This window comes from Spermophilus citellus (assembly GCF_964194105.1).
Source record: "Spermophilus citellus genome assembly, chromosome: 2".
In the NCBI taxonomy this organism is placed as follows: domain Eukaryota; kingdom Metazoa; phylum Chordata; class Mammalia; order Rodentia; family Sciuridae; genus Spermophilus; species Spermophilus citellus.
The window spans coordinates 4127085-4145347 of record NC_138183.1 but is presented as its reverse complement, the minus strand read 5'-3'; the positions used below and the strand labels follow the sequence as shown (position 1 = coordinate 4145347).

Genomic DNA, 18263 nt, shown 5'->3' with positions numbered 1-18263 from the left:
CCATGCCAACCAGGAGAAAGGCAGACACAGGCCATTCTTCACGCCTGAGGTGCAGCCGCACCTGACCATACCTGTGGAGTTCTGGGATGTCAGGGTTATTTTTGAACAGCGATGAAGTCTTGACGCATGGCTTATCCTCTTGCTTTTGATCTCCTGTATTAGCCCAATTCTTCTTTGGAGACAATGTTTTTTGTGCATTGCCCCTAAAAGCCCTCCTAGTTTCTCCAACACCAGTTTTCTTGGCTGGGAGAAAGGACGTTTCTTTCTTCCGTTTTGCTGGGGGAGCCTCACTGGACGCTTGGTCTTTTCTCTTGGTAGCCTTTGCTTGCTGTTATTCCCCAAAGGAAAGATCAAGAGGTGCATTAGTCCATGAAGACAGAGAGCAGAGTGAAGCCTGACTGCCCTCGGAATTGCAGCTCTTCCTGCAGGGATCATTACGCCCCATATGCCAAGCCACAGTTTAGGGTTTGCAACCAGATTCTTTCACCACTTTTTCCAAAATGGAAAAAAAGAAGAAAAAAAAAAGTCTCAGCTCATTCATCTGCATGGCCTCACTGTCTATCTTGATCCTTAAACCACCTCAAGGAGGGTGAGGATCAGGGAGGAAGACGTGCCTCCTGAAATGATGTTCACCAATTAAGACTGTTTGCAGGGAAGTGAGAACCACCTGCTGCAGTGTGCCAGCTACTGCCCACACCCCTAGAGATGTCCCTGAACAGCAGGAGCAGAGGGGCAGGAAAGTGAACCTCTCCATCAACAGAGCACCTCAAGCCTCAACACGGGAGGAAGCGCAATGCTGCAGCCCAGCTTATGCACCCAGGAAGCGGGAACCTTCATTACTGCTCTACCCAGCTCTTGGCTCTGTCATCTTCTCCCCTCAAGCTGCTCCTCCAGATTCAGATGGTCTGGAGACAGCACTACTTGCCGTTGCCATTCCAAATGAGAGACTGCTCCATCCGTCACTTGGATCACAAGCGGTTCCAACCCAGTTCCATCCCTCCCTGCCCGATAGGAGACTATAAGACTACAGACTAGCCACGGCTAGGCGTTTCCAGCCTGTAGCTTATTTCCATAACAGGAATGAGATTAAATGCACAAAGGGGAAGTTTCCCTAGGAAGAGAAACATCCAATTCCTTATTGTCTTTCACTTTCCCCCCCAACTTACTCAAGAATGTATGAGCACCTCTTAAGTAGCCAGTGCTTGTTATTCCTGAGTTTTGGAATAGGTTATTTTCCTCTTGCCTGAAATAATGGCTTGTGTGTGCACACTGACTGGCATCAGCCTTGACTGTAACTTCAAGCTAACCTACTAATACAAACCACAGTTATTTTTCTTGAACGATCATAGGATTTCTTTACTTTAAAAAATTCTATAAATATAATTTCAAATATGTAATACTAATAACGTATGTGCCGAATTGCTTCACTTTGTAAATTTATTTTTTTATAAAGCCTCAAGTTTATGAACTTGAAGATTAAAGAAAGGGGTGAAATCAAGTTTCAGGCCTGTTGAATCATCTGCAAGGTACTATGAAATTTGCTGACTTCATCTGATTTACACTGTCTGAGAGGGGCATCAAAGGCCTGAAGGCCTCTCCTACTATATCTGGGACTCCTAATCACACCTTCCCTAGCAGAAGGCTTTGCAGCCTCTGCCCACACACCCCCTACAGCCCAGGAGGCAGCCTATTCTGCTCCTGACCAATCCCAGGATTAGGAAACTCTTTGGGCCCTCAGGAAAGATCTGCCTCTTTGAGCATCCACAAGCTGAGGATGTGCTCTGAGACACACAGGGCTCCTGTGCTCCATTCCTCAAGCAGAGTGGCTTCCCATGACTTACAACTCCCTCCTCCCTCTTTGAACTAAATATTCCTAGTAGTATCTAAGCTTTAGAAACCTTATCATCCTGATCACGCTTCATTAACCCATCAACATCTCTCTAAAAGCAAGCAAAATCACAGGTTTTTCCACTGCTCTGAGGCTAAAAGTGAAAATCCGCAGTGAGATCCACGCAGCCTCCAGAACATGGCCTCAGCCAACGTCAGTAGCTTCAGCCTCACCCTCTGCCATCCTGGCTTTCTTGATTCCCAGGACATGCCATGCTTCTTCCCTCCTCTAGGCCCAGCACCTGCTATTCCCACCAGGGGACTCCAACCTGCCTTCTGGCTGGCTACAGTGCTCACCTGCCCTACCTTAGGAAGCACCTTTCCTGCCCCCCCTGTGCTCCATTGGGCAAAAGTTCCAGGATCCTGGCTCTCCAGCACCCTGACTCTCCTTTGTGGTGCTCAGCACAATAACAAGCAAAGCACCTTGTCTGGTGCCTGCCTGCCTGCCTACTAGGCTGCAAACTTCCTAGGGAAAGGCCCAGCTTGTCCTGCACAACACTGCCAGCCCTGCATGGCCCATGCCTGACACAAAGTCAGCACTCGACAAACACCTGTGAGGCAATTTTGTGACTGACACAAGATGGAGTATGCCCTTCACATATCTGGACACTGCTGCCATTGCTAGCTCTTCTCCCCAGCGACCATAACATACCCACTCATTAGTTGTCAATTATCTTGATTCTGAACATACAAAGTTCCAAGATTAGCCAAGACCCTGAGGAAGTCACAGACAAGTAGAAGATAAGTGTCAAACCATAAATTCAAATCCATGTTACTATAACAGAGGACACTAACAAGGCCTATGGCAAAGGGAGGGAGGAAAGAAATCAGGGACTCATTCTGAGGTGGCGACTGAGCAGAGGGAACAGGGGCATAACAGATCTACTAAAATTAGCCGTGCAACATTAAGCTACTTCCCTGAGTCTGTTCCTGTGCCTGTGAAAGGCAGGAACTATGGAAGGTGATCTATAGGGCCTGCCTAGCCCTGTGAGCCTGTGGTACCATGTCCTTGGTATTAATAAACACACCAAGTAGTCACTATATGCCAGGCAGTACATGATGCACTCACGTGAATTAATTATTATTTATTAATACAGGCAATAGTATCACCTTATTTTAAAATGAGAACACTCAGAGTGAGGTAATTTGTCCCAGGATCACTGAGGGAACCAGGCTTTGTGCCAGCATTATGATTCTACATACTGATGAAATGCTATAATGGGACTTATTGAACTGAACCCTGCTTGGCCATAAAACATGTAATTTCATTTCTAGAAGGATATATACCGAAATGTTAAAAGTTATCTCTCCGAGTTTGGCAATTATGAGTGCAGTTTTATCTTCTTTCTGAACTTCCTAAAATGAACTTGTATCAATTTAATAATCAGGAAGCAATTGGAAAGAAAATATCCCATGCAGTGTTAGGCATGGCAACATAACTTCAGCCTTTAAGATGCTTGCAAATCTGGCACATTGGCTACCCACCAGCAGACCTGGTCAGCAGGTGGATCACTCCCATTGGAGACACATATTAAAATGCAGATACAGACCCCGCCACAGCTGATACCTGTCCCTGCTTCTCAGTTAATCCCATTTGAAACAGTGATTAAAGCAATCAAAAAGTAGATACTGTTTAGTCAATTCACTCAAAGTTTTCGGGCTTGGTCTATATTAGTTCTTCCTTTGTATTAGTAAGTGCTTTCTATGTATCTGTTACTAGGCTTGTATGTGATACAAGCAAACCTACTGACTTCCCTGGGTAGCAATCTATTATCCAAAATGTGACAATATGATTTTTTTAGCACTGGCACTTAGTAGGTGCCCCTGTGGGTCAATATTTTGCTCTTCTCTATACTCCTCCTCCTACAGACTCAGCTGTACCAGTGGCTAGCTGAAGACTGCGTGCTCCCGATCATCTAAATCTTAGGAGTTTGTTGTTACACACTCAAGAAAAGGGAAGAATAAAATATCACCAAATAGAACCCAGACGGGGGGTGTTAGCTGGTGCAAGTCTGTTCACATGCGGTAAAGAACTTCGTCCTCGACACTGCTGGGCTGAACCCACTCTCGCAACTGACTTTTCAATGGAATCACGAATTGCTTTGTAGGAACAACCCAAAAAACAAACAAACAAAAAACAAAGCCCCAAACCCGCCGAGTCCCTCCTGCTCTTCTGCAATCGGAGACCGCACCAGCCTCCGCCCCGCGGTGCTCCTTCCCGGGGGCCACAGCGGCCGGCCGCTGAGCTCAGGCGCCGCCCGCAGCCAACCCGCCGCGGTCCCCGCGCCCCCCGCACTCACCATCCGCGCCCTCCCGGCGGCCTCCATGGCAGGCGCGCGACACGTGGGCGGCCGGGCCGCCACCGCCCCTTCCGGGTCCGGGCCCCGAGCACGCGGCGGCGCAGGGGCCGAACGCGGCCGGGGAGCGACGGGGACGCTCGGGGTGCCGCCGCGCTCCGAGCCCGCGGCTCCGACGCAGCTCGCGTGGCCAGCCCGCGGCGAGGTCCCCGAGGGCCCGGCCGGCCGCCGGCAGAGGGAGGCTCGAGGCGGCCGCAGGCTCGCGCGGTTTCCAGACAGGCAGTGTCGTGGCCGCCCGGCAGGGCTGGTCGCCTGGCAACGCGGGGTCCTTCCTGGCTCGGCGGCGCTCGCGGCCTGAGCGGAGGAGGCCGCCGCGGAGGGCGCTGGGGGCGGTGGCCGCGCGGCGGGGGCGGCCGCGGGGCGGCGACGCGGGCTGCGCGCGCCGGGAGCCGACCTCTGCGCGGAGGGGACATGAATGCGGCCGACAAGGCCCGGCTGGGGCCCGCGGTCGACGGGGCCGCGCCTCCCGAGGACGAGGAGGGCGAGGGGGGCGGGAAGGACCCGGCGGCGGACGCGGCCCCCGGGCCCAGCGCCTCGTTCCGCCTCATGGTGACTCGGCGGGAACCGGCCGTGAAGCTGCAGTACGCGGTGAGCGGCCTGGAGCCGCTGGCCTGGTCGGAGGACCACCGCGTGTCGGTGTCCACGGCCCGCAGCATCGCGGTGCTGGAGCTCATCTGCGACGTGCACAACCCGGGCCAGGACCTGGTGATCCACCGCACCTCGGTGCCCGCCCCTCTCAACAGCTGCCTGCTCAAAGTAAGTGCGCCCGGCGGGGTAGCCCCGCGTCCCGAGCGCGCGGGGGGCGCCTCTCGCACGGCCTCGCAGGCCGAGGGGGAGGGTCGCCGCCGCCTGGGAGAACTCGAGCTAGCCCGCGGCTGCCGGCGCCGTGGCAGGATCACCCCGGGCTGGGACCCCGCCGGGTCCCGCGGCCCTGGCTTCGCCCCTGCTTCTGGCGGGCTGTTGGCGCTGCTTGCCCTCCGCCGTGCTCCCGAGACTCCACCCCCTGTTGACCCAACCCCGGACCTGCCCCTAGCTTTGCTCCTATTGTCTGGGCCCGGCTCCCCGAGGCCCTGGGCTGGCTTTGTTTACTGTGTCGCGTCCTCTCGCGCCGCTTTTGCTTTGGAGAAGAAAAACTGGTCCTTTCCATTGTTTTACCGGTTCATCGGTTTTGCTGTGAATGATCCTTATGTCACACCTGGGGCCCAAAGGTAAACACTGGTTCTCGGGGTTTACACTCTAGTTTTTCTTTACTAGCTGAAAATCTTTGGGAGGTGCAATGCAAAAGCCTCTGGAAACAGATGCAGTGCTTAAACTTTCAAGTCCAAGGTCTCTGTATAAACTTGGTACTTTCAGCTTCTTAAAAGCTAAGTTCACCTCAACTTCAGTAGAGTTTCTAAAGTTTTGTTGTTTGTTTTGTTTTGTTAATATTTTTATTTTTTTTAGTTTTCGGCGGACACAACATCTTTCTTTGTATGTGGTGCTGAGGATCGAACCCGGGCCGCACGCATGCCAGGCTAGCGCGCTACCACTTGAGCCACATCCCCAGCCCCAAGTTTTATTGTTTAATCAGGTTTTTAGTAGTAAGACTTTTACTTTGTTTTACTTTGTTCATTTTAGTAGCTTAGAAATATGAAAACTTAAAACATGAATGATGTGACTCTACTTTGTGTACAACCAGAGACATGAAGAATTGTGCTTTGTTTGTATAATATGAATTGAATTGCATTCTGCTGTCAGATATAATAAATCAGAATAAATTAAAAAAAGAAATATGAAAACTTCCTTGTCCCTTTACAGATTTTTGTGTTCTTAAGTACAGTAAGCGTCCTGTCAAAGTGTATTATATAGTTATTCACCACTGATTGAGTAAGTGCCTGCCCTCATGGAGCTGAGATTCGTTGGCTGGTTATGAACAAATAATAATGCAGTAACAGGTAGTGATACCCACCATAAAGATCACGTCCACAGACAGAGATGGGATAATTGGAAAGTAAAGTTTTACTGAACTCTGGACAGCCATTCTGAATCTGAGTCACTCACTGTAGGTAGAGTGGCAGTAGCATTTATTGCTTTTTAGCAAACTTAATTCAAGTTTCAAACACAACTTGAGTGTGAATGTGAAGATATCCTTAAATCCTTGGGATATTTTAAATTTGACTCATCTTGCCACATTGGACGTTTGCCACCACTGTTTAAATAGTACCAGGAAATCCTTCTTTAGCCCTCTCATGATTTGATAGAGAGCTGACATGAAGAGGCCTCATGGGATAAAACTGGCGTAATGGTAAGGATGTAACAGTCCATCAGCACTTTGATGGCTCAACCCATTGATGATCCCTGCAGACTTAAATCTACTCAGTGTTGTCCAACTTTGCTTTTGTTCTGACCCAAATGACAGGCAGTCTGCAACCTGGATCACAGTTACAGTGTGTAGCACTCCTACGCTCAGACACATGCTGAGCCCTTTTTAGGCTTTTGCTGATTCTGTTATTTAGATTATGAATTTCTTTTAGGAAAATCTGCAGATATTTAACAGTTCAAACATTTATGACCAGCCTATTTCTAAGTTATTTTCTTGGGTGCTGATATTTTAAGAAACCTATAATTTTCAGTGGCTCAGGAGGTTGAAGCAGTAGGATCACAAGTTCGAAGCCAGTCTCTGCAACTTAGTGAGGTCCTAAGGCAACTTAAGGAGATCCTAACTCAAAATAAAAAAGGTCTGGGGTTGTAGCTCATAGTTAGTGTTCCTGGGTTAAATCCCTGGTACAAACAAATAAAATCCTATTATTTAGAGGACCTTCCAATGCTTCCTGTCAAATAATGGAAACTGGGTCATCCCAAGGTTCCTATGGATACCCAGCCTGAGGTCATCCCCACACCTTCCCATACCCACCTCTCACCAAGTTACCTCTGAAGAAGAGTCAGGAACCCCCAGAATACATCTCTTACTCTGAAGATGGCCCACATTCTCCCTTGAATGTGTACTCCTTGCTTTACTAAGTAAATCTCTATGCCTCTACAGACTCATGTTGAAATTTTTGTCACCTTCATTAAGCTCTCCACTTGTCCTGAGTTGAGGCCCCCTTCTCCAAAAACTCCTCAAGATCCTTCTCCAGTGACATCTCTTCCCTAGTGACAGCACCACTTTGTATGTACCCTACATTTTACATACTTATATTAGGTCTCATTAACAGTCACTTAATCCTCAGAGAATACTAATAATAATCATCATTACAGACAATGTTTATCAAACACTAATGTGTATTACATATTTTGATTTAGTTAAATTTCTGAGACATGTATTATTATTATTTTGTAAATGAGAAAATTAAGACCAAAAGGTTTAAGCAATTTGCACACAGTCGTGGAACTGGAGTATAATGGAACAAGCATTTGAACATGAAGTATGGGATCATGGTTCAGATTTCATTCCGGTGGTGTGCATTGTTATGGTGTGTTTCATTGTATCTACCCATGTAGCCACCTACAGCTCATTTCATTGGGGTTTCTAGTCTGTGGCTGTCCGTGGGTCTATATCGTGTCCAAGAAATTATCTTAAATATGTTTCTAAAATCAAGATGTGCTGCCTAAAACATTGTTTCCAGAGTGTTCTTTAGGATGACAACTCCCCCAAAAGGTCCTACTTTAAATTTTTATTTTTTATTTTTGGCTAACTCTAGTTAAACAAGTCTGTACTTTGAAAGTAGGAATGATATGTAATGTTTTGTATTTCCAAAGCTATTGGGACATAGAACTGTTTTTCAAGAAGCAGTTTAGGGGGGTAGTGTTCTGTGAATCACTTTAGGAAAAGTTAGCCAACTAATTCATTAGGTGGGCAACTTTTATCTGGCAGTGTTAGCAGGAAGGAAAAAAAGACTCGTCCAGTTATCTCTTGCTAGTTTCTAATGATTGCTGCTGCATCATGCACTCACTGTTCATTTGTTAATATGCTGACAAATTTTATTCCTAATCAGGCTTATTAGCTTGCCTGTGTTCATCATTTGGGGAATCTTCTTAGACTATTGTTGCACTCTGGTTTTCTGACAGGTCTCCAGTTGTCTAAGCTTTACCCAGAATGCAGCTTGTAGTTCTGAGTTAATGTTTTCCAAGTTCTTTTTGTGTTCTAGAGTGTAGTTCTTCTGTGCTTGGGGACTTACTTAAAGTGGCTTTTATTATATTCATATATGTCTGAGACTTGAACTCTTTTAGTCATGTTTTGCCCTTTCAAGTTTGAAGATCAGTCTCTATTAATAAGGAGATTGACACTAAAGAATTGCAAGATGCTACTTTCTTTCTCTCTCCATTTCTCTTAAGAAGTCCTTATGCTTACAGCAAACAAACCGTCTTTTGGTTCACCTCTGCTTTTTCTGGCTATTTCATGGCTCCAAATCACTTTTTTATAGTTTTTGTTTTGTCATTTACCTCTTCCTCCACGTTTAATATCCCCTTAAAAGTCTTTATAAAGAACTTGCCATCATACCGGTAGGCGTTGTTAGTGTGTTATGTATGGACCCAGAGAAGGGAGAGGTGAATGATAGCTAGAATGATCTCGGAAGGCCTCCTAGAATCAGGCCTGGTGAGCTGGGTGAGATTTGGATAGGGGATGGACTAGGCAAGGGGTCAAAGTGAAGCAGTGGAGGGAATGTTCAAGAACTAGAGGCAGAGTAGTCTGATTGGAGCTGTATAGCATGAGAGCAGTTGGTGTCAGCCCTCAGGGTAGTTCGCAAATTAGGGTTTGTATTGTAAGGGTATTATAAAAATTCTAGTATCTAATTGTATCAAAGATGAATATGGATACATATTTTATAAGTTTTTAGCACCTGTACTGTTCTGTGACAAGCTCAGCTAAGTACTCCATTCTCTCTTAAGAATCAGCTACATTTTGTTGCTTTTGTCAAGAAGCATATGGGAACCAGTCTGTGAATAATGACATTTATTCTGGCCCTTAAAAAACAATTACTGTGGGGCTGGGATCATGGCTCAGTGTTAGAGTGCTTGAGGCACTGGGTTCGATTCTCAGTACCGCATATAAATAAATTAATAGAATAAAGGTCCATCAACAAGTAAAAAAAAAAATAAAATTAAAAAAAATTACTGTGAGGCTGGGGTTGTGGCTCAGCGGTAGAGCACTTACCTAGCACATGGGAGGTGCTGGGTTCAATTCTCAGTACTACAAAAAAAAAAAAAAAGAATGAATTAAAAGTATTGTGTCCGGGGCTCACCTGGTAGCGCACTCACCTGGCATGCGTGGGGTGCTGGGTTCGATCCTCAGCACCACATAAAAATAAAATAAAGATGTTATGTCTACTGAAAACTAAAAATAAATACTAAAAAAAAAGAAAAAATGTATTGTGTCCAACTATGACTAAAAAATAAAAAATAATTGCTATTTCCTTATGCAAATACTCAGTCTTTGGACATGATCTTTTAAATGTGTTTAATGCCAAAATTAATGGACTTGACATCAAATTATTATGTATATTATCATAAATACTCAGTTAATACAAGTGAACATTTATCTGATAGTTTCTGTTTCTCTTATTTTCAGGTTGGCTCAAAATCAGAAGTTGCTGAGTGCAAGGAGAAATTTGCCAGCTCCAAAGACCCCACCATCAGCCAGACTTTCATGTTGGACAGGGTGTTCAACCCTGAGGGGAAGGCCTTGCCACCAATGAGAGGGTTCAAATACACCAGCTGGTCTCCCATGGGTTGTGATGCAAATGGCAGGTGCCTCTTGGCAGCGCTGACCATGGACAATCGCCTGACTGTCCAGGTGAACCTCAACAGACTCCAGTGGGTCCAGCTGGTTGATCTGACTGAGATTTACGGAGAGCGTCTCTATGAGACCAGTTACAGGCTCTCTAAAAATGAGGCTCCAGAGGGAAATCTCGGGGATTTTGCCGAATTTCAGAGGAGGCACAGCATGCAGACCCCAGTCAGAATGGAGTGGTCGGGCATCTGCACCACTCAGCAGGTCAAGCACAACAATGAGTGCCGGGACGTGGGCAGTGTGCTCCTGGCTGTCCTCTTTGAGAACGGTAACATTGCCGTGTGGCAATTTCAGCTGCCCTTTGTAGGAAAGGAGTCCATCTCCTCATGCAACACGATCGAGTCTGGAATCAGCTCCCCTAGTGTTTTATTCTGGTGGGAATATGAGCACAATAATCGGAAAATGAGTGGCCTTATTGTGGGGAGCGCTTTTGGACCCGTAAAAATTCTCCCTGTCAATCTCAAAGCAGTCAAGGGCTACTTCACCTTGAGGCAGCCTGTTGTCTTGTGGAAAGAAATGGACCAGTTGCCTGTGCACAGCATTAAGTGCGTGCCGCTTTATCATCCCTACCAGAAGTGCAGCTGCAGCCTGGTGGTGGCTGCAAGAGGCTCCTACGTGTTTTGGTGTCTTCTTTTGATCTCCAAGGCAGGTCTGAATGTTCACAATTCCCACGTCACAGGCCTTCACTCCCTGCCCATTGTCTCCATGACTGCAGACAAACAGAACGGAACCGTGTACACTTGTTCCAGCGATGGGAAGGTGAGGCAGTTGATTCCCATCTTCACAGATGTCGCATTAAAGTTTGAGCACCAGTTAATTAAACTCTCAGATGTGTTTGGCTCAGTGAGGACTCATGGGATAGCAGTGAGCCCGTGTGGTGCATATCTGGCCATCATCACAACTGAGGGCATGGTCAATGGCCTTCATCCTGTCAACAAAAATTATCAGGTCCAGTTCGTTACTCTCAAAACCTTTGAGGAGGCAGCTGCTCAGCTCCTGGAGTCTTCAGTGCAGAACCTCTTTAAGCAGGTGGATTTAATAGACCTAGTACGCTGGAAAATTTTAAAAGATAAACATATCCCTCAGTTTTTACATGAAGCTTTGGAAAAAAAGATCGAAAGCAGTGGAGTCACCTATTTTTGGCGTTTTAAGCTTTTTCTCCTGAGGATTTTATACCAGTCAATGCAGAAAACTCCTTCAGAAGCCTTATGGAAACCTGCCCATGAAGACTCAAAAATCTTGATCGTTGACTCTCCTGGGATGGGCAATGCAGAGGATGAGCAGCAAGAAGAAGGCACCTCTTCCAGGCAGGTGACTAAGCCAGGCCTGCAGGAGAGGAGCAGAGAGGGCGAAGCAGAGGAGCCCACAGACGACTCACTGCCCCCATCGGGAGACGGTGGAGGCCATGAGGCAGTGGAGGAGAAGCTCCTTGAGATCCAAGGGAAGATCGAGGCTGTGGAGATGCACCTGACCAGGGAGCACATGAAGCGCGTCCTGGGGGAAGTGTACCTGCACACCTGGATCACGGAGAACACCAGCATCCCCACCAGAGGGCTGTGCAACTTTCTAATGTCTGACGAAGAGTACGAGGACAGAACGGCTCGGGTAGGTGTTTCCCAAAACTGTCACGTCTGCTCCCTTTCTGAGAGACACGTGTTAGATTGGGTCGCTAGAGCTAAGCTTTCATGTTGGCACTTTGTAGGTAATTGATTGGCATGAAGTTAGGGAAACAAAGAGGAAATAGGGGTTAAATGCAAGGACACTTTCTTAGTACACAAAGAATGTTGGGTTCTTCCTTTGGTGGCCTGGGCTGGGGCACAGGGCTTGCCAGAGGAGCTTTCCAGTCTGTGGATGAGCTTGGGGAGGCTGCGTGAGCAGAGAGCAGTGTGGTGGAGGTTCCATGCCTTGCTCCCTACCCATCCTGTTTTACACAAGTTCTAGGTAGGGGGCACAGTTTTGGTTTTAAAGGACTTAAAGAGGCCTTCTGGTTTTGCCAAAACACACAAAGGAAACATATATATTTTATTTTTACAAAAACTGAGTATTATCTTTTTCTTGGCACTGGAACAGTCGTCAGTGTTATATAAAACATGTTCTGTAGCATTTGGGGTCCCTGAGAGAACACCAGGATCCCAAGCCTGGGGACTGCATACTCTCTGTTCCTCTTAAGGGACCCTATGCAGGTAGCCATTCTGAGGGTTCTGAAAACTCCCTACAGACGAGAAATGTGCCTTTGTCACCCAGATGTCTCCGCCAGGGAAGCATCCTAGCAGCTAGCATCTGCTGAGATACCAAAGAACGCAGCTCCGAGGAGCACGCTGTGTGCACAGGTGTTCAGAACCACAGCCTGGCCTTTTGCTCTGAAGGCTAGCACTATTCTCACTGCCTCAAGTCTCATTTAACAAGTATTATTTGAAAACAGAAAATTCAAGTATCTTCATCCTTAATGTTAAATCATTCAGAAATCACTCATTACATTTTCTTGCTGGCAGTGACACTTGTCCTTCCTGAAATGACTGCCAAGATGTCTGCAGCGACCCTCAGAGTGGCCAAGGTGCGCTGGTCATGTAACTGACTTTTCTACTTTAAAAGTCAGCTTTTAAGTAGTGTTTCCTTATGTTTCAATTGCCTGGGAAAGTGTTCTGGTTGTCATCAAGTCATGGGACTGACTCGAGGGTCACTGAGATGGCAAAAGCATTGTGGAGAATGAGTAATAAAGTTCGTTCTTATTAGTTTATAATTCTGGTTTAGATGCTGTGTGAACTTGGGAAGCTGTGTGTAGCTGGTTGGTTCCAGCAAAGCCAGTCTGAAAAATGGAAAGATTATACCTACCTGGCTATACCAACTGCATTCTGACTGCAGACAGTGCACTCTGCGTCTTAAAATCTTAACTGTGTACTTCAGTTGAGGGCCTTTTTAGTTGAAGGTCTGGGCTGGGCTGTAGCTCAATGCCTGAGTGTTTGCACCATGGGCCAAGAAGAAAATCCTCCCTCCTGGGATGTTGTTCTTACCAGTGGTCATGAACCACCTCTGAGATTCCTGCCTGGCAGGCTGTGCTTCTCAACCTTTCGTTTATTATCACCTTCCCCTGGAGTGTTCTTTTTTTCCCGATTATTCCTGCCCATGAAATGTTAATATGACAGATATATTGTTTGTTTACATGATATATATGTGTGTGTGTATATATATATATGTGTGTGTGTGTATATATATATATATATATATATATATATATATATATAGACACTTGAATACTTAAGATTAAGGCTGGGCATGGTGACACACGTCTGTAATCCCAGCGGCTCAGGAGACTGAGGCAGGAGAATTGTAGGTTCAAAGCCAGCTCAGCAATTTAGTGAAACTGTAAGCAATTTAATGAGATCCTGTCTCAAAAAAAATTAAAAGGCTGGGGATGTGGTTCAGTGTTTAAGTGCCTGGGTTCATCCCTGGTAACAAAACAAAAAAAAAAAAAATTTTTTTTTTTTAGGATATTTTGTCCCCCAAGAACCAATATTTGTCTTTCATGAAGAACTATGAGCCCCGTTGAGAGTGAATCAGATGAAGTAGTTGGGCTTTATGATGGAAGCCACGGAGAGCACCCCACAGTAGTCTTAGGTGCGTCTGCACTGCAGGAACTCTGGGCTGGCTTGACATGTCTATGACTGGTCCTAAGTTAGATCCTTTTTGTTTTATTGGTAGTTCTGGGGACTGAACCCGGGCCTCTTATATGCTATGCAAGCAGTTTGCTACTGAGCTACTTTGAAATTTAAGTGAACTAATTTTAGTGAATTAATCCAAAATCTTACAGATTCTTCACAAGAAGTATAAATGGATTCAAAATTTGGAAAGGCACTATGCTAGTTAGAAAAGGTGGTTCTAAAGGGTTGGCACGTCCTGTGATTCCCAATGAGATAGAAGAGAGGTTTTCATTTTTTTCCCAGTAAAATGATGGCTGGGCCGTGGTGCATGCCTGTAATCCCAGCTAAGAGCAGGAGGACTCCAGGTTCCAGGCCAGCCTAAGCGACTTAGTGAGATCCTGTCTCAAAATAAAAGAGCTGGGGATTATGGTTCAGGGGTGGAGTGCTTCCCTGACATGTGCAAGGCCTGGGTTTAACCCCCAACACCCCAAAAAGGGAAGGAAAGAAGAAAATAATGAAGTGGATTTGTGTTTTTCAGATTTTGTTTTGAAGAGTGTGATCTTAACAGTAGAGGGAAGCAAAGCTAGAGGAGGGCAAGGCCTAGCGTGCCACCCCCCCCACACACCCCCCTCCCCCCATCTCACTCTGCTTCCTGCCCTCCCAAGGCGCGTCTTGCCACACCTCTGCAGCGGGTGTCTGGACCTCAGAGGCAGGCTGCCTGACTGGCTCAGCCGTGGATCTTGGGCCATCAGAAGGAAAATTATTTTTTAATCCTGACTCTTGTACTCGTAAGCCTTTCTCAAAGGGTAGACGTTTGTAGAGTTCTATAAAGTTGGCAGTATCACTCAATATTTTGTATGGAGGTTAATGTCAAAACATTATTATTTTTTTTTTTTTGAAAGAGAGAGAGAGAGAGAGAGAATTTTTTAATATTTATTTTTTAGTTCTCGGCGGACACAACATCTTTGTTGGTATGTGGTGCTGAGGATCGAACCCCGGGCCGCACGCATGCCAGGCGAGCGCGCTACCACTTGAGCCACATCCCCAACCCATCAAAACATTATTAATAACAGCAAAATCCTTGCTTCAGACAGGAGCAACTAAAGCAAGGCAAGTAGTGTGAGTTTGGTCCTCACAGTTTTTCCCGTAATGGTCCTGGTTCACCCTGTGGTCACAAGGTGCCTGAATGTGTTTGTTTTATTCAGTCAGTTGACATGTCCAAGGTCCAGCTTTCCTGTCCGACAGCAAGCCTGGCTAGTGTGGAAGTGCAGAGTCCCATTCAGCCATGTGTGGCTGTCTCCTCATAACGGGTTTTGCTCCAGGACACCTGCAACCATTGCTGACCGCTGACCACTTTGTCTCGCTAGGTGCTGATCGGACACATCTCAAAGAAGATGAACAAACAGACTTTCCCTGAACACTGCAGCTTGTGTAAAGAGATCTTGCCGTTCACAGATCGCAAGCAGGCCGTCTGCTCTAATGGGCACATCTGGCTCCGGTAAGCCGGTATCTCAACCCTGCTCTTGCTCATTTCTCAGTGTTGTGTCGCGTGAGCCACTGTGGCCAAGAGTAGGTGACCTCATTACGTGTCGCCCACCACTACATTAGAGGAGATCTGCAGTCTGAAGCCTGGTGTGGACTCCTCCTCAGTCTGACTGGAGCAGGACCTTGAAGGACAGACTTGCTGCCTGGTTTATAGAGGTTTCCAGTTTGCTTTGGTTGTACTGTTTTCCTGTAAAGTAGTGGGAAGTTCCTAAAGGAATTATTACAAAATGTTGTCTGTTGAATGGATGAGTTTATGTGTGCTCCTGGACACATTTTTTATTTGTTGAATTTATAATGAAAGGTAGAAGCCTTTCTCCTCCCATCCTCATAGTCTATACCAACTGTGAGCCTCTTGGAGAGTCCTTGCTTCCTCACCTGGCTCTCCCCTGCTCTTCTCCTCCTCCCCTCCATGTGGGTCTGGGGCCTGTCCTCCTCTCAGCCTCCTGGAGGCCCGCACCCCAGCCATGACTGGGGAGCTCATGTCTCTGGCCTCCCTCTGGACCTGGGGCCTCACTGCTGCTCGGCCTCTCGGGGGTGTTGCAAGCGCTTTACACGGCCCAGCCTCGTCTCACTGCTCCGTCTCTGCCCTGTCTCTGGCCCATGGATCGTAGCTGTCTTCCCTGGTCTGGCCGCCTGACTCCCTGCCTCGACAGTCTTCTCAGCCCAGTCATCACCGTGATCCTGTCCACACATGGTCAGCTCCTGCAGCCCTTTGAACAAACTGTTCTGATGTGCAGGGCTGATTCCTTTCAGTGACTCGAGCGCTCCACACACCAGGGCCCTCCTCCCCACCTCCTCGCTTTGATCTCTCTGTCGCTCTCTGCATTCCAGGTGACCTGGACTCTTTGCTCAGGTCCGTGAGGGACACCTGCTCTGGCTCTTTGTGGGGCTGACCCCTCCACCTGTAGGCTCTTCCAGCAGATACCATGTGCCTTCCTCAGAAGACCCCTTCTCGGCCCTCCGACTCACTGGCTAAAGTTGTAGTGCCTGCTGACCCCCTTCCCTCCCGCGTTTGGCACCCTCTTCCCGCCTTGCTCCCTCCTCCATGGTCACTGTTATGTGGCATGTTACGTTTGTCTACTTCTCTTTCCTGTGGACAGGGGAACTCCATGAGGACAGGGACTTTGGTGTTTTCATCACAGCTCTTTCTGAAACTGTGCCTGGTGTGTGGAGGCCCTCAGTAGACACTAACTGAGGGGCTGTTAGAGCCTGCCAGCTGGCCACCAGGTTGCGTGCTGCACGTGTTGTCAGCATTGGTACCACGGCCCCGTGTGTAACAGCGCTAGGGTTCTCCGTGTGTGAACGCTCTGTGATTTATTCCTTCATTGGAAGGTGTCTTTTTGTTTTTGTTTTGTTTTGTTCTGATTCTGATTTTACTCTTCGGACTTTGTTTTTTCTTCTTTCTTTCTTTTTTTCTTTTTTTTAATTTCTTCAGAATATGAAACAAGCTTATGGTAGACTTTCGGTTTATAGTAAAAAGAACATTTCTTGAGCACTGACAACCTTGTAGGCACAGTCTCAGCAGTGATGTGTCTTACATCACTGTACCTCCTAAAAACCCCACGCAGGAGATGCCACGTTGTTCACATCTATAGACAAGACACTGCGTTGCAAGAGTGAGTGAATTTGCCCGTCACACCGGTGGTTTGTGGCAGAGCTCAGCGCCTGTCCTGCTGGCTCCAGAGTCCACGTGTGACCTCTGTGTGTCAACCCCTCCTAGGTGCACTCTTTCACAAAAGTTGTTTTCCATTTTGTTGATTAAAGTAGTGCTAAAGTACCTCAGCATGGTCTCTCTCCATGAGGTTGGGTGCTAGCTTCTCTCAGGTGGGCTGTTCCACCATATGCTCAGGTCTTCACTCCAGGTGAATCTGCTTGGAGCCCCTTCCCCTAACCCTCACCTGTTTGTATTCCCAGCTCCCTAATCGCTCAGGGAAAACTACGGCCTTTGGGGAGACAACCTCCAGGGCCCACCTGCACCCTTGACCACCTCATGGCCTCCACTTGCCCCTTTGGCCTGGTCTTGGTAGATGCTTGGTGAGGACCTGTTGGGTGGAATTGAATCATTGGTGCCCTTCGGGTTTTCCGCATAGCTGTCAGGTTTTTAAAGATAGTGCTTCTACCTAAGCCTAGCAGTGACTAACAAGAATGACCTTCCGTGTAATAGTGTGCTCAATTTTTTTTTAACATAATAAGAATTGAGAATAGTCAGGGGTGACAGATTAAATCCTCCCAGTGCTGCAGTCACACAGCAGCTGCAGTGAGTATCTGGCCTGGAGGCAGTGTATCTCTGGTCAGTAATATGACAGGCCACTTCCTTCTTGCTAAGTGCGGGTGATGCAGGTTTGCCCTGTGGGGCACTAGGGTAGAGCGCGTTGTTGCCATAACCCTGCTGGAGCTGCCCTCAGCCCCTGCCGCCTTCCCAGTGTTGGTGGGACCCTGGCTCGCCCCTGCCCTGACAGTACAATCACTCTTCTCTCAGGTGCTTCTTAACCTACCAGTCCTGCCAGAGCTTGATATACAGACGGTGTTTGCTCCATGACAGCATCGCTCGGCACCCAGCCCCAGAAGGTGAGTGCTTTCCCATCCAGGGGACAAGGAGGTGTGGGTGGGCAGTGTGCTAGTGCTAGCACCCCACGTCATGGCTGGGTTGGGCTCCACACTGCTGTGTCCGTTGTCAGGGACAGAGCAGGCTCCGGCCTCTTCACAGTGTTGCTGTGAAGCCAGAACTGATTAGGAAATGGTCCCTGGAGTGTGTGTTGTTAAGTGCACACTGCCTTTACTTCGAGCAAAGTGGATCTTGGCTACTGCTCTGTCACTGTGGACTGACCAGGGCTTGTAGAATGTTGGAAACTTAAGCCCAAAGAGTAGGGTGCTTTGTCTAGGGACTCATGGTCATTGCAGAACTGGGGCCAGAATGTGGTCTTGGTGCTGCTGTGCAGCACGCATCCTGTTTGGGCCTGCTCTAGGCTGGTGCTTGACGCCTCTCATCTTCCTTCTGCAGATCCTGACTGGATTAAGAGGTTGCTGCAGAGCCCCTGTCCTTTCTGTGATTCTCCTGTCTTCTGA

At 47.5% G+C, this 18263-nt stretch overlaps 2 protein-coding genes across 2 annotated transcripts in view; one reads left to right on the top strand and one right to left on the bottom strand.

Annotated features, from left to right (window-relative positions):
- Positions 1-4998, bottom strand: part of DDX31 (DEAD-box helicase 31) — a 59699-nt gene extending 54701 nt beyond the window's left edge. The window contains 4 exon segments of the mRNA XM_081278711.1: positions 72-328; positions 4188-4500; positions 4502-4581; positions 4583-4998. Of these exon segments, the coding sequence (XP_081134837.1) occupies positions 72-328; positions 4188-4500; positions 4502-4581; positions 4583-4918 (986 nt within the window). The 5' untranslated portion in view covers positions 4919-4998.
- A 3789-nt stretch (positions 4999-8787) lies between these two features.
- GTF3C4 (general transcription factor IIIC subunit 4) lies at positions 8788-18263 on the top strand (the record flags this gene model as incomplete). The annotated part of the gene is made up of 6 exons (XM_081269553.1): positions 8788-8829; positions 9793-11619; positions 15020-15150; positions 17112-17231; positions 17677-17765; positions 18199-18263. The coding sequence occupies 6 exons, from the start codon at positions 8788-8790 to the stop codon at positions 18261-18263; spliced, it is 2274 nt and encodes a 757-aa protein (XP_081125679.1).